Source organism: Corvus moneduloides, chromosome 2, assembly GCF_009650955.1.
Source record: "Corvus moneduloides isolate bCorMon1 chromosome 2, bCorMon1.pri, whole genome shotgun sequence".
Classification (NCBI taxonomy): domain Eukaryota; kingdom Metazoa; phylum Chordata; class Aves; order Passeriformes; family Corvidae; genus Corvus; species Corvus moneduloides.
The window spans coordinates 44,398,403-44,414,764 of NC_045477.1; the positions used below are offsets into that span (position 1 = coordinate 44,398,403).

Here is a 16,362-nt window from a genome sequence, read left to right on the forward strand (position 1 = left end):
ATCCATGGTTTGGGCTCCTTTTAGGCAGAGCTGGTTCTGTTGTCAGTTCTAGTGCAGAAAAGGTAGAAGGTTTGTAACTCTTCTTTAAAGCCAAGTGATTTAGCTATATTACATGATGATGACAAAAAATTTTCATCCCTGTGATTACTGAGGTTATAACCATCCTTTTTAGTAGCTGTGTAAGTGAGGAGGAAAAAAAGATAATTTGCAGTAGATTTTAAAAGCTGACCAAGAAGGTCTCTGAGCTGTATAATACCATTAATGAAAAACTAAATGAAAGGAATATAATACTAGCCAGTGTGTGTTTGTGGAAATTCGATGTACAGTGAGTTGTATTTATATATTTTTATCAGAGCAGAACCTGGTTTGTAAATACATCTATGGAATATGCTGAAATTTCTACATGGCTTTTCCCTTGAGTGTTCTGATTAATAAATTAACATGTCAAAAATTAAATGGACCAAAACCTCTGACAATGGCTGTAAGTTAAAACAAGAGATTCAGCATGGATGTGTGGGGAAGTGTTTCTGTGTGAGGACAGTCAGGCTGTGGCACAGGCTGACCAGAGATGATGGGCAGTCTCCCAGCCTTGGGATTTTGACATGGCTGGATGAGGCCCTGTGCAGCATGACCTCACCTCAGGGCTGACTCTTCCGTGAGCAGCAGGTTGGACCAGGGACCCCCTGATGTTCTGTCCAGTTGGAGTCATCCTGTGACCCTGTGAATGCCCGGTGTTGTTGGGAGTGTGTTCGTGTGAAACAGCAGAAGCAGGCCTGATTAGGACATTGGCTTCTGAAATGCACTCCTAACTACAGCTCAGTGCCAACACACATGCACCTTCTGCAAAATCTGTTGTTGTTTTTCTTTGGCAAGGATCCAAACCTTCTTTCTCCCGTGCTTGGGAAAAAAAAAGGAGGTCTTGACAGCATCTCCTGGTGATTGCTTCTCTGTCTTGTTTTTCTCTTGAGCTCCTTATTTCAGTCTCTGGACCTATTAACTTTAGAATCTTTTTGTCTCTTTACTGTTCTTTGGAGACTAAAGTATATTATGCTGTCTGTGTACTCCTCTTCTGTGTCCTTATGTCAATCTTCTGCTTTCATAGCTGTCTTCTCAGTGCTCAGCTATAAATCCCTTTAGCAGGAATTTTGCTGCTATATTTGCTTAAGCCTGTAGCTGTAGTTTAAACACTGATATTTCATACACCACAGAATTTTTATATCCAAAATTTTCTAGACTGTCCAAGTCAAAAGCTGCTTAGTAACATCTGGTGTATTACTTTCTAGTTCTGTTCTCTGTCAGTTTTGCAGGGGTAAAGTTTGAATATTATCACAGTTTTAGTAGAAAAATGAGAGAACGCCAGTGGTTACCCCAAAGAGTGGAGAATGTGCAGCTAAACCACTTAACATGGAAGAAATGGAAAACTTAAATAAATAATTAGAAAAGCATAAGTAAAAGTGAGCAGAAATTAATTTAAATTTGACTTGGGAGAGAAGGAATCGTAACATGGATGATCGTGTTCTGGCCATGATGCATAGATCTACTTTGTTGGAGAAATTGCATGTGGACCAGACAGTACTTGGACCTGGTTGGTGGCTTTTGTAGTCCCATATGATGCCCTTGTGGCCTTAAAGGAAATTTTTTTTTTTTTTCTTTTTCATACTTTAAAAAATCTGAAATAATAAGACAGCTGTGTTGTATTTGTCTACAGCGGTGCAGTGGTGGTGGCTTTGGTTGGTTGTTTTTTGGTTTTTTTTTTGGTTGGTTTTTTTTTTTTTGGTTGGTTTGTTTGCTTGTTTGTTTGTTTTTGTTTTGGTTTTTTTTTTTTTGGTTTATTTTGTTTCACAGCATGCATTAAAGGCCCTGGCATGTAACTCAGAGTGTACTGAGGTGTTTGAATCAGGCAACTTTGCACAAAGCATTGGGGAATTGTTTCATTTTGATTCGGAGTGAAGAGGTTGACTTACACCGAAAAGGACTTTGAAAATAAGCTAAGACTTCTGCAGTTTGGGCAACTGGGAGAAAAGAAAATGGCATGTACCTCACAAATGTCTCAAAAGTCCCTGAATTTAGACACCAATTTTGAACAGTCTTGGTGGCTGTGTTCCCCTTTTCTCATGTCTGCAGTCAAATGCTGCTTTTCCAAACAACTTTGTGTGATACCTACCAATATGTTTTAGCAGCATCATTGTGATGAAATGGCACCAGGAGTGCTGAAGCTGTAGCTTTCTCCTTACTCCCATAAGTGAGCTGATATGTAAGTGGTCTTCAGCCTTCCGTGTGCTGAAGTGCTGACCCTGGACTGATGTTAATGTCTCTTTTTATGTGGACTCGACTCTAAATGTGCTGATGCCAGGATGGCCTATATTGCTCAGAGAAACTGAGTTGTATATCAGAAACATTTTTATGCTAGCATAAAAGAGTCTCAATACCAATGTCATCAGCATCACTAAAACAAGAAGAGGGAGCCGTGTGCTTTTCTAGGGGATGTGCTCTCACCTGAGTTTCTGTCCTTTCCTCATGTAATAAAGAGTTTAAAGGATGTTCAATTGCAAGGACCTGACAGTCTAAATTAGAGATAATACTTCAGTTGGTGTAAGAATAAACAAAAGAAGCAGCAATAAATGTAATTTGAATTAAAATATCTTGGGCACTTCTGTATACTGACAGATCTATCAGGCAGCTTTAGATGAGTTTTAGCTCTGCATTTAGGTCATTTTCCTGTAGCAAAATCTCTTTGGTGAAGAGAACTTTGTTATGGTTTCTGAATCGATGCAATTACTAAGCAAGTGCTTTTGTAAAGCGTTTGTTAGTAATGGAGATATGAAAGGGGGAAGATGTTTTAGCTTTCAGTCTCCAGTTACTTTAGCAATTCTGAAGTTAGGAAAATTTTCATTTTAGTTTGTTAAGTGGATTTGATTTCATTTTAAGTCACTGAGAAATAAGAAAAATTGGATCTCTTAGTGCCATTGTAATGACCTTATTTAACAGACAAATACTAACTCTGTTAAATTACTCAGCCTGCATTATTCCTTTAGGAGTAACAAGTCTTGATAAAGATAAAATACGAGCTTGAATCATTCTTGTAGTTTTAGGATTTCCTTTAAGAGCAAGAAGAATGAATAGTATCTCGTTCAGATCTCATTTCATTTATCGTTTTCATCAGTAACATGTAGGGTGAATTCCACCAGTCTAACATATATGCGTTAAAAATATCTAGATGGCTCAACATTAATCTTAAAATATTAAAAGAAAAAAAAACCCGCAGGAGTTTGCTTTAAAACCATACATTTTGTTTGTTTCAGGAGAAGAGGCTGAAAGAAAAAGCAGCAAGGAGAGAAGCCAGGAATAAGAACGCACAGGTAAGGGTTTTTGTTGTTTTGATCAAGCTGCTGGTTGAGGGATTGAAACTGTAATCTGTTTAAAATTGTTTCATTCCTTTCTTTAATAAGCAGTGTTGTGATGAATGGCTCTTTAAAGGCATTTTCTGTTTGCTTGTCTTTTCTTACTCCCTTGCTCTGATGTGGTTGTAATAACTTGGTGTGGAAGGGTACTGAGAAAGCATGAATATATATGTTTGTGTGTGTATAAAATGTATGGAAGCCTTTTGGAATTTCAGCCTCTGTTTTGTATATCAGGTGAATTGCAATTTCAGCTGCAGTGCTGATGCCATTTTTCTCTCTGAATACTTGGGTCATGCTTATAATTTGCAGGCAGTGAGATTATTTTTTTTGTGTGTCAAATCTCACTTTAACCTTTTTCTGCTGAACTCTTTTTTAAATAGCAAGTATTTATATTGAAGTTTGTTCCTTCCCCTCATTACCACAAACAACACCTTGGTTATCCTTTTCTTCAGATGTACGTTACTAATTTCCTAGAGGCTGTTCTAGATTTTCATGTTGCTTGATTTCTGATAAACAGGTTTCATTCAGCTGCAGTGATTTTCTGGAATATGGACATAGTGATGTTGTTTCTCACACTGCATCTACTTTTGCTACACATGAATAGTTACAGTTTCTTCTTGGCAGTTGGCAAATATCTTACTCTGTTGAGAAAATTGATAATGTTCTTTGTCTGATTTTTGCAAGCTGGCTGTGCTCTGGGAGGCTTAAGCATAGGAAGATGCTTCATTGTGTAGCTCTGAAGTGGAAAGTAATTACAGTTTCAGATGAAAAGCCTAGTTATACTAAGTTTTAAGTATGATTCTGCCTTCAAAGATGGCAAGCTATGAGAGCTGTTGGCATCATGACTCCCCAATCAAGCAATAGAAATTTTCTGCCTGTAATTGAATGTATAAAGATGTATACTTTTTAATATATTTAGCAAGCATTTTAGGAAAATTATGGAATGAATAATTAACAAACATCTTAATAAAGGGAGAAAACATTGATCAAATCAGGCTGTATCACATTCATGAATACTGCTTGTTAATTTTGCCTCTTTTTAAGGAATAAAATGCTATTCAGCAGCTGGGGAAAGAAATCTATTTCTTTCAAAATGATATGCTTGCTGATGTACATCTCCTGTCCTATTCTTGGCCAAGCGAATGAATCTGTTTATCCTACTGGAAAGTGAATGCAGTTGATCCCTGTTGAGGAATGATTTGTCTGTGTGTGGGGTTGTGTGTCCGTGGGCATGGTATGGGTTAAATGTGGAGCCTTAGCCCCAAGCCCACAATTTTATGCACCTCTGTCTCTCTTCTGTGGAACACTTGCACTTGGGAAGCTGATTTACTAGTGCTGGTCTGATGTGAGATTGGCACATGCTCTCCTTGAAGGTACCAGCTGTGCAAACCTGCTATTGCTTTGACTTCATTTTATTCCTGAAGCGCTTAGCTCACTCTCTGCAAGAAGGTGCAAGCCTCAGGAGCTGACATGCCTCCTTGATGAAAACTGTTGGGCTTTTACTGTTGTTTAGAGGCTTTTCTTGCCAGAACTCTGTGCAGCTGAGTCCTGTCATTTTCAGTGTGGCTCATTTCGGGGAAAACGCTTCAGCTGGGAAAGCATGCCAGCTTGGACCTGGGCTGTTCATGCCTGGAAGTGGAAGGGAGCAGTAGACAGTAGATAAAGGTGCCAGTTTCTGTCTGCTGGAATTAATTAAGAACACCCCCTGCTTCACAGGATCTTACAGATGAAGCCGTAGTAGTTGAAGCTCTCCACAGTCTGAGTGGGATATGACTCAAGCAGCTCCTACAAGATACCCAGGGGAATAAAGAAGGAGGATAACAGTAAAACACAGAAACTACTGGAACATAAACCAGTTTAGAAAATATATGCTCCCTAAGTCAGGAGTTCAAAAAATGTTAACATTTTCACTAGTGCTTTCATAATATGGCTTGTGACCCACTTACTCTGCCATATGCTACTCCTTTGGTAATTAGTAATGTTTTCTTAAAAGGGAAAGCAATAAGGAGAGCCAAAATAAGTGGAAAAGGTATTTTTAGCCATGTTAATGCAGTTTAGCAGCTGGAGAAGAGGACTAGATCAACAATTACGAGTAGCCAGTCACTTCAAAGCAGCTGTGGTCATAATTTGTTTTTCACGTCTATCTGTTTTATCCCTTGTTTGTTTTATTAACTGTCTCCCTCAGGTTACAAACTCCTTGGATTACAAAGTCTTGTTTGCTGTCTTTCACTAGTACACAGCCCACTGGGTCTGACATGACCAAAACAGAGATTTACTTTCCCATTCTTAGTATTAAATAATAATTCTTTGGGAAATTGGGGGGGGGCGGATCACAGGAGAGAAGGACATCCTGACATCCTGCCTTTTCCTCTGGTGCTGCAGGAGCAATTGCAGGGAAGATTTTACTCAGTCTTTGTCATGCTGGGACAGGCTAGGCTTGCTGCAACTGGAATTGACTAACCAAATTCTGGCACGCTCTGCTGAGTGTGCCTGAGCAGGAGATTAGATGAGTGGGTAGCTGCAGTGTTATTGACTCCACCTTGGATAAATCTCCATGCAATAAATAAACTGAGTAAGAAGTGAAGACTTTTAAAGATGCTTTGGAGAAAGTATTTCTAGGGATTTATGGCCATTAATTAAATTTTCATGCAAAAGACTGTGAAAACAAATAAAAGAAGTCTTCTCATATATTCTTACTGAAGAAAAAATGGAAATTTAGGGTTTTGGTTTTTTTTATCATAAGGTATTCAATTGTCTCCCATTTTATGAGAATTTGATGTGATATTCACAAATGCAATGTTTTAAGATGAAAAAAGCACGTATTTTTTCTTGACTCAGTACTGATTAAATTACAGCTCACAAACTCTCAAACAAATTTTGATACTGTTTACTTGAAGGTAGTCTGGAGAAAATTAGGCAAGAAGTAGTCTTTTGAGCAAGAAGTAAAGCACTGAGCAGCAGCAGCAGTGACAGCTACTCTTAGACAGGAGCTGGGTATTACTTGGTGAAGCCAGCCCCTGGCCCCAAGCAGGACATCCCTGTGCTCACGGCTTTTCACTTTTTTCTTCTAGAATCTGCACATACTGATTTCTTAGTCTACATAAAGGACTTCTGGGTTTCAGCCAGCATTTAAAGGTCCTAGCCCTGCTAGCTACTGTTAGCTGCAATGAAGCTAAACAGGACTGTATTTCTCCATTAGTGATTTTAGTCTTTTGCTACCCTGATGGCCTACTGATGTGCTGAGAATTATGAAGTGAGGAAGGTTTTGATTTCTTTTAAAGACAATTGTTTTTATAGGAAAGGAATTTTCCAGGAGCAGCTGAAGAGGTCTGTGCTTCAAGGTGGGGGAGCAGAGCAGGAGTCAGGAGAAGGTGCTGTTCCCTGCCCAACACTGTGCTAAGTGATCCTCAACTATCAGCTCCCAGCAATGTGCAAGAAGTGATAACTAGTCCCTAAAAGAAGGCGTTGCTATCTGCTAGAAATAGTTTGGACATCATCTGTAAAGCAGTGTCAGGAGGTAAAACTTGCTCAGTCACGGCAGTTTGGTGCATCGAGTCAGGTTTTGGCAGTCCTATAGCAGTTACACCATGCTGGTGTCCAAAGCAAAACAAAAACCTGGAAAAGCTCTGACTAGAAGAGCAGAGGCTGTTTATCAAAGGTCTGTAAGAAATTGTAGCCTAGTGAAAACTTGGAGAAATCCAGCTTGAACACTTACTCCTTACTGAGATGTTTTTCCCTATTTTCACTGGACAAAATTGAGGATGGGGATTCTTACCGAGCTGGAAAACTGACTTGTGGAAAAAATCCAAGAGCTCGGTTGTCAGGGGCTTTTTCTTGGGAATGAATGCTTGCTGAATAATTGTAAAACATTAAAATATCAACAGCAGGATAATAAATATACTTCAGCTTCTCTCCTCCTTTTCTCTCCTGTTCTCTCCCTCATATATTTTGCTATTCCTACAGGAATTAGAGTTTGCCTATATATAAATACATATACTTTATAGATAATTTAAGATTTTTCAGTCACAATGAATCTTTCTAATGTGAGCACATCTACAAAACACATGGGGGTGAGCAGGAGGCATACACTTTCAGATATGGCATATTCAGGCATCAGTACCTGCCTGTATCACATCGCTGCAAGCTGTCATGCTCAATATAGCATTCTTTTTTCTGTGCCTTGTACCATGCTCTATTGAGATTTTAACCAGAAAAATGCTTAAACCCACCATTTTGTTTTAATCTCCAGCACCCCTGTGGGATTTGGGATACACTTGCCAAACGTAGCTCAAGAAATCTTTGCACCATGTGGAAAAATTTAAAACGGGAAAGGGGAAGTCAGGTCCCTTGGGCAGCTGTGACTAATAATCCACTCAATGAAATAGACACTTCAGAATATTGTGAAAATTCTTCATCCATTGTGGATCATTCCTGTAGTTACTGGGTTTATATTACCTTTGCTTCTGCCTTGAATTTCCCTTTGCTTGAGATCTAGCCAATGGCTTGTGCTTAGACACTGGATTCAGTGTGAATGTGAACTGTAATTTCAGTGTGGAAAAGAGGTTTACAGGAGCGAAGGAGGAATTTGGTCTGTGCCTCCTGTGAATCCAGGTCCCCAAATCCCCTTGATCACTGGGGTAACTGAGTATTCTTGTGAAAGTCTCCTGGGATGCCTGATAACTGGTGGTTAATGATGATGATGCATTGTTCTGGATCACTTCTCATGACCCTTTCATGGATGGTGTTGAGGACGAATTTTTTAATCTCCCTGTGATTTCTGGAGCTGGAGCAGGGTTTCAGGGCTAGATCATTCTGATGGTCTGGAGGATGTTGAGATTGTAGAGTCTGTTTTTTGTAAGGAGGAGAGAGTTGTGTTGTGCTGGTGTAGCCTCAGGGCAGGCTTTGTCTTGTCACTGCTGTTTCACAATCACTGCAAAGGACTAAATCTTATTCTTAATCAATAATTATTTTTGATTCTGAAAACTACAAAGAACACCAAAAAATAAGGTAATAGTACTTCTGTTCATCTACAAAATCTTCCAGGGTGTTTGGTGTGGGGAGCTTACAACTGAAATCACCATGTCAATTTGATCCCTTTTAATATGTCAAACTTCTTGCCGAAAACAATCTCATTAACCTTAGTTTAGAAGTAGTTTTGGTCTGTTAACTCTTGTATTCTGTATGTACATCCAAAAGGTGTAAGTAGCTTTATTTATTCAATGCAAGGTTTGAGTGTTTTGAATTTCCGTGAGAGGCTCTGTGAATACAGAGTGATTTGGGATATCGACATCTTAACCTGCTAATTTAGTAATTTCATTTCAAAGTCAAGTCATGAAATGGAAAATGAATTGCTGATTCTGAACTACTTGTGTGCTGAAACATTTTTAAAAATCAAAGTATTCTACAATATTTAATATATGAAAATGGGTATTATATGCCTGTATGGAAATGTTACCTGTATTTCGCTTTTTTGAAAATAACATATTGATTCCAGTTAATATAACAATTAAATTGTTTTAAGTAAAGTTGTAATAAGTCCTGTCTTTTCTGCAGTTAAGAATTTATATGAGTAAACCAATATTTCAGTGTTGTGACCCTGAACAAGTTACAAGTAAGGATTCTGATGGATTGATTTGCCGATTACCCATGCTTCTGTAAACCTTCTCATTGCAGCCAACAGCACACTGAGGATTTCAAATATATTTATCACATTGACCATTTAAACTAATTGACCATGGCTATAGCAATTGAGTTTTGTGAGTATAATGTTCACAACTGGTATTTTTAATCATATGTGGTATGTGGTGAGAGTTTGTTGCTCTACATACCAAAGCTGATGTTTTACCAGTCACTGAGGTAATTTCTTCATAGTCCTGGCACAGAAGCGTAGTAGTGGGACTGTGGACCTTGCAAATACTCTCTTATTCCCTGAAGGTCAGCTGGGACGAGGTGGATGCACAGTGCATCAACACAAGTGCATCTTCATTACTGTTCCTGATATACCTATACCTTATTCCTTGTTTTGTGTTCACTTGCACATTTATGGTGCTTCTTTTGGAGAGGAAGTTTCTTTATTCTTCAAACTTTTGTTGTTTTGTTTTTCTAATTTTGTTGGGTTGCAGTTCTAGGGGAGCTTTTGATGAAAGATATAATATGGATTTTTAAGAGCAGAGTAACAGGATTTTTGGCATGTTAGGGAGCACAAAGGTTATTGTCTTACTTGACTGTAAATGATTGTTTTAAATTTCTAGGGCAATACTGATGAAATTTCTCCAGTAGACTCCAGGAAGATGGCACTGTTTAATTCGTTGTTCTTCAGGAAAACCTTTTGTTTTTAGAATGTCTGTGTAAGTTTGATAGCATTGGAACAGGGGCTTTGGAGACAACTGCTGAGCTTCAGAGCTTTCAGTGTGTTAAAGACTATACAATTTTATTTATTTCATAATCAACCATATTTTGGCATTTTTGGGGGAAAAGAAACAGGTTTTCTTATTGAAAGCTTAGGCTATGAAAATTGCAAATTGAAATAAGTATGCATTTCACTCTTCCTCTTGAATTATGTGAGTTTGTAATCATTTATTTGTATCATAGTTAGTTGCAAATAACTCTTGGTAGTTGTAGAATTGAGGAATGCTTTGGCGCTGTTCCACCCAAGCCCTTGGATGGGGCTCAACAAACAACTGAGTGTTTACTTGAGACACTGCTTCAGATCCACCCCTCTTTTGAGCAAGGGAGGTATATATTACTTTGCTTCATTTTTACTCTTTGCCTGTCTCTGTGGGTATTAAGAGCAGGATTCCACCATCAGGTTCCTGCCTGCATATGGCAGTGTGGTGAAGCACAGGGAAAGCCATTCAAGAGCTCTGCTGGTCTTGTTGCACAGATGCTTTTCTGAGGCTAATGATTAAGCCCCAGTAGAAAAGGCAATATGCGTTTTTTTGTTCGAATACACACTTTATCAATTGAGGCAACATACTCCAATTCCAGGCATGTATCTAGGAAAACAGTAGGTGTGCAAGAACCCAGAGAAGAGCTCTTAGTGTACTGTGAAGTGCAAGCACAGATATTCAAGGGCAAAGACCTTTCCAGCTGAGCTTCAGACGTCCATTTCAGCATTTAGGGAATATTTTCATTGTAACTGTGTATCACTGTGTTCTGTAAACTTAAATGGGGAAGAAGAAAGCACTGGGGTGTAGCCTTGTGATCACTGTCCTTCAGTATGTAATCACTTCATTTTTGCATGTGGTCTCTTGAAAAGGCGGCAAGTGTACAGTTTAAACGTAACTAGCCACTTCATTATGATTTGGAATTTATATGTAAATTTCTTCTTGGCTTCCAAAATTTCTTGTTCCGTTTCTTCACTGATTTAACACCCTCCTCAATAGTCTCTGTCTGAGCGGAACATGAAACATTGCTTGCCCCCTCCTGACTCAGGCCAAGGAGTAAGAGGCAATAGACAGTGCTGGAGCAGTATATCCACCAGTATGAAATAAATAAATAAATAAAGCTGTTCTAAAGTGTTATAAACCTTTCTTTGAGCATTTTCATCTTAGTAAACAGACCACTATATGAAATGAATTGTAATGATACTTCATTTGTTTGTCTGCTCTGTGTTACTCATTAATAGTGTTTAGTAGCCAGTATTTGAAACTTCTCTCCCTCTAAAGCACAGAATTTAAAGCTGTTACTCCAGGCTCATTTGCTGTGCTCCATACATGTTCGGAGCAGCAAGTTGGTGTTTATTAGTGTGGAGTTCTTCTTGCCTTTGGCTCACCATAGTCCTTTGATGCCATAGTGAACACAGTACAGAAGAGTTGCCTAGAACTGAACTTCTGAAGATCTTCACCGTCTTTTTTGCCTCTGCCCATAATCCTGAAGAAGTGGAAAACTCCAACTAATGCAGACATAATGACCTGAGGCTTATAGCAGCTTTTGCACAAAGCATTTATTTAGGAAGTGGGTATTCTCTCTGGATTGAGAGGTCTTTTTCTGTTCTGTTGTAAAAAGCCAGGTGTATTCACATTCCTCAATTCTATCTATATAAATATTACGGTATCCCCCAGTGGTAGGGAGGAGAGGAGAAATCCAACAGGCAGGAATTGTGCAGCAAGATAAATCAATATTTATTTAATTATTTTACAAACTCTTTTATAGACTTTTTTCTTCATAGTTTAATTGGTCAAAGGATCAGCCACCCCCTGGGGTGATTGGCTAAAATCCTAAAACATCCATTGTCAAAATATTTTTCTACTGTACCATAAACAAAGCTCTGCAAGGTCGCAGATGTTCATAGCTTATAGAACTCTGCTACTATCTTCCTTGAGAGAGAAAAGTATCTCATGGCACTGGAAAGAAGCAAGAGAAATTCTTGCTAGCAGCAATATTGTATCCACATATAAATACTGTGCAGATGATTGCATTTCACAAGTAAGCTGTATCAGACTCCTCAAACTTGTTTATTTTGCACCTTGGTTTGTTCCAGTAGTACTCTGAGCTGCTTTGCAGCTTTCCTTACATGTTTAAAACTTTCTTAGATTATAGACTTCAGATGCAGGAATTCTACTTTGCTCCATATCTCAGATGTGAACTTAAGAATGAGTTAATTGGCTGATGAGTAGGGGCAGTCTGTCAGATGTGTTTTGATGACATCCTCATGCAGCAAGTAGTGGTATTTAGTTTTAAATTAAGCGGTTGTGTTTTCTCAGCATCCCCCACCTGTTTATATTCTTGGAATGTGTTGCTTGCAGTATTGTACATAGTCTACTATAGCAGTCGTAATTGCTACTAGTGATGAAAATTGATTTGTGCAATCAGAAAACCATTATCTGCATTGTGACTGATAATGCTGCAGTTGCCAATATTTTAGAATTCTTCTGATGGCTGTTTTTTTCAAAATGCTTTGGAGTCATGCAGTCACCAGGATTCCAGTTGCTTTATGCTGAATATTATGTGAGCATTAAAAGAGAAGGAAAAAGCTCTTGGTGGTTCTCTCAAATATATTTTTTTCCAGGGTTTTTAAGGATTCAGTGTTTTGTCAGTCCCCCCTTGCCAATATACTAGATCAGGAGAAGTGCAGTATCCCTTGTTTTACCACAGTGCGCAGAGATTTTAATAAGTTTTCTATTCTTTCACACTATCGGCTGCATTGATAAACCAAGCAGCTTGTTAATAGGAAATGCCAAGCTAGTGACTAACACATCTGGTTATTTAACACCTCATGGGAGATCTGGTAAGCCCATACTTCCCCCAAATGAAGCTCCATCTTCTATATGGAGTCCATTAGGACCTGGGTCTTTTGGTGCTGGTTCCCTCAAGGTTTCTTTTCTTTAAGGCTTAATGTTTCCTTTCACTCTTTTTTTTGGTTTTGTTTTTCCCTCTGGTCTTTTATGAAATTTTTTGTGGACTTACAAGTTTCTTATCTCTTGCTGTTTTCTTATCCTGTTTTCTGTTTCTTTTGAAGGAGCTAAATTCAACCTGCTCTTGCCTCTATTTGGTTACTTTCTGCTGTGGAGAAACCAAGAGCAGAAGCAAAGGGGAATAACAGGAAGAAAGATGATAGCATCATCTAGTAGCAAAGACTTACGAAATATGCTCAGTATTTTTAGGGAAAAGTTTTGTGGGTTTTTTGTTTTGTTTTCTTCATACTGTAAGATCTTACAGTTTTCTGACATTCCTTCAAATGAATATATACTGGTAATATTTTGCTGGGCTGTTGCTAGGATTCAAGTATTAAAAGATGCCTCTGTCCAAATGAAGGTGCAAACGAGATCATATGCCAAAGTCAAGAGTATGGATTTAATACTAAATGTGAGGTACAGGAAGTAGTGGGGGGTGAAGAGAAAGAGAGATTAAGTAGAAAGAGAGTCACCACCACGTGGGTCCTGCAGCATCCTGCTGGCCCTTTTTCTTCTGGTCTTCTCTGTGGTGGGGGTCCTAGAATGTTCTTATGGAATCACCACTTTTAGAGAGTCCAGGTCCCAGGTTTGCACAGAGTGTAGATGCGTTCCTACAGCTCGAGCTGCATGTGTGTAAGGACTTGCTTCCTTTCTCAGTTTGCCATGGTGGGAATTCTTGTATATTGGCACTGATCCTTCCTCATACTTTAAGGAAAATACTTACAAATAAGTATAAGTTTACAAGCAAACAGTTAACGACTGATAAAAAGGTAAGTTGAACTTATGTCAGTAAGGCAGTCAGCAGCATGTAATAGTTAGACCTGGTTTATACAGGTATATTGCTCTCCTCTCTTCATTCTTTTTGGACAATCTGCCAAGGCTTTGACATTTTCAGCAAGAAAAATTCTGGATGGACAAGGGAAGGTGACTGATTAATTACAGTCACAGTAAATGTACATTTACATGATGTATGTGAGTGGCTATTTAAGGTGAAAGCTCATAAATATCATTAAGTTTCATAATTAAAGGCAATCTCAGTCCATTCTCTTTGCTAATTCATGTGCTGTTAATAATGCCAAAAGTTATTAGCATTTTTAATTTTCCATCACCTAATATTCTAGCGGACTACATATCTACAAAAGTAGTGCTAAGGGTCATTAGAGCTATTCAAGGTATTTACTAACTTAAGAAATGCATAGAATTTATGAAATTCATCCTTCCTAGGCACCTGTGCAGCATAACTATGAATAAAACTGAAGCTTTTTGTTTATGAATTAATTCAGTTCATAGCCAATCAAATCAGAGTAGGATAATGAGAAAATGAAAACATCTTTAAACACCTTCTCCCCACCCCTCCCAGCTTCCTGGGCTTAACTTCAATCCTGGGTTCTCTACCCTGAGCAGGACGAGTGGACTGTTAATGTGGCTATGGTCAGTTCATCACACGTTGACTCTGCTGCTCCTTCCTCCGTAGTGGAAGGACTCCTCACACCCTTCCCCTGCTCCAGCATCGGTTTCCTCCCAGGGGAGATGGTCCTCCGTGGACTTCTCCAGCATGAGTCCTTCCCCCAGGCTGCAGTTTCTCACAAAGTGCTCCCATGTGGGTCTGTTCCACAGGGTGCAGTCCTTCAGGAACAGGATGCTGCAGTGTAGATCCCCCAAGGAGTCATGGGTCCTGCCAGTAAACGTGCTCCAGTGTGGGCTCCTCTCTCCATGGGGCCACAGGTCCTGCTGGGTGAGAGGGGGAGCTTCAGACAAAGTTTATTAGAGGATCCATCCCACTGAGTCACGAGGTGCAGAGAGGGACCCCCTTCGTTTCTGAACTTCTCAGACAGGAGCCTCAGTGAGGCTGGATCTGATCTTAGCCCCAGACTGTCAGCACTTTAAGTAACCTTGTCCTACAGGATTAAAGATGGCAAATCAGATATATTTATATAAAATGAATTATTTATTATGACAAATGATTAGATAAAAGATTTTAATCAGAATTATTTACTACAGGGTAAAAAGCTAAAACTGCTGGTACCATTTAGTATAGTATAGTGCACCATATCAAAGCAATTATATTAAAGCTAGCAAAAAGAAACAATTATTAAATAGAGATTGATGTAACTCACCTCACCAATGCCCATGGGAAGATCTCTTTCACTCAGCCTTGAGGAGTATCTTTGAAGGGGCATTCCCCCTTCAAGGAAGGAAACTTTATACACACACTCTAGGAAGGAATATGCTAAAAGAGCCTACCATATGAAAGTGGACTGGACTGTTACAGTAGAAAGTGATTGACTGCCAGTCATATGTCTTCACGTTATCTTGGGGACTTATCTGCTAAGTCTTTGCCTCACTATCAGGATGTTAGTTTGGGATTGGTGAGACAGACTGGTTTTAGCTAAATTCAGTACCAAACCCAGCACATGAGTCTCAGCCCATCACTGATAGCTTGAGAAACAGGGCATTGTTTGAGTTGTTTGACCACATTCCGAGGGCAAAGATTCCTGCTACATCTGCCAGGAGTGTGGGTTTCCCACAGGGTTACAGCCTCCTTCAGGCATTCATCTCCTGTGACCTGAGGTTCTCCACACGCTACAGGTGGGTTTCTGCTCCCCCGTGGATCTCCATGGGCTGCAGGGGGACTCACCGTGGTCTGTACCATGGAATGGAGGAAAATCTCTGCTCTGGTGCTGGGGCACTTCCTCCCCCTCCTTCTGCGCTCAGTGTCTGCAGGGCTGTTTCTCTCACATTTTCTTACTCTTCTTCAGCTACAGTTGTGTGGTTTTATTTCCTCCTTAACTATGTTATTCCAGAGGCACTGCCACCATCGCTGATGGGTTTGGTCCTGTCCAGTGGTGGGTCTGTCTTGGAGCTAGCTGGCATTGGCTTTGTTGGACAGAGGGGAAGCTTCTGGTGGCTTCTGACAGAAGCCCCTGCTGTAGCTTCCCCCCCTACCAAAACCTTGCCATGCAAACCCAATACAGGGCCCCAGCTGACAGATGTAAAGCAAAGAAAGAGCTAAAATTGGAAGAGGTAAAAATAGAGGTTAGGAAGCTGTCTGATTGATCTTACAAGCAACACATTTATGCTGAATTCTGTCAGTTAGGTTTGCTGTGTTTGTTAGGTCAGACTGTGGCTCAGATTGAGTTCACAGAAAAGCAAAAGGTGTCATGCTGAAAAACATTCATTTAAATTTTCTTTTTAAGTCTATAAAAAATTGACACGTCTTTTAAAATTAGTTGATATGGTCAGGATGTTCAGATTTGTTCCTTGGCAGAAGGACCAGGTCACTGTTTCAGCCTCAAGACAGGAAGACAAATCATTTATGAACTTTGAAGGTAATTTGCTTAGAAGCTTATCAGAAATATTTAACTGTGTGATGCAGTTGGTGAAAGGACTTTTGATGTCATAGTGTTGCATCACAAAAATGAATTTTCTAGTGAGTATTTCTGGGGGAATTCCATTCAGTTCCCTCTGTTGCCAGTGAATGCAGAGTTTGTCTGTACCATGGTAGAAAGGCAGGTCCTGTATTTGATTTCCCTTTTTCAGAATTGCCATGTGGACATAGGTGAGGA

The 16,362-nt window shown here is 39.4% G+C and overlaps 1 protein-coding gene across 1 annotated transcript in view; it reads left to right on the plus strand.

Annotated features, from left to right (window-relative positions):
* Positions 1-16,362, plus strand: part of DDX10 (DEAD-box helicase 10) — a 178,229-nt gene that overhangs the window by 128,890 nt on the left and 32,977 nt on the right. The window contains exon 16 of the mRNA XM_032099331.1: positions 3,303-3,359. Within this exon, the coding sequence (XP_031955222.1) occupies positions 3,303-3,359 (57 nt within the window). The remainder of the gene's footprint in view (positions 1-3,302; positions 3,360-16,362) is intronic.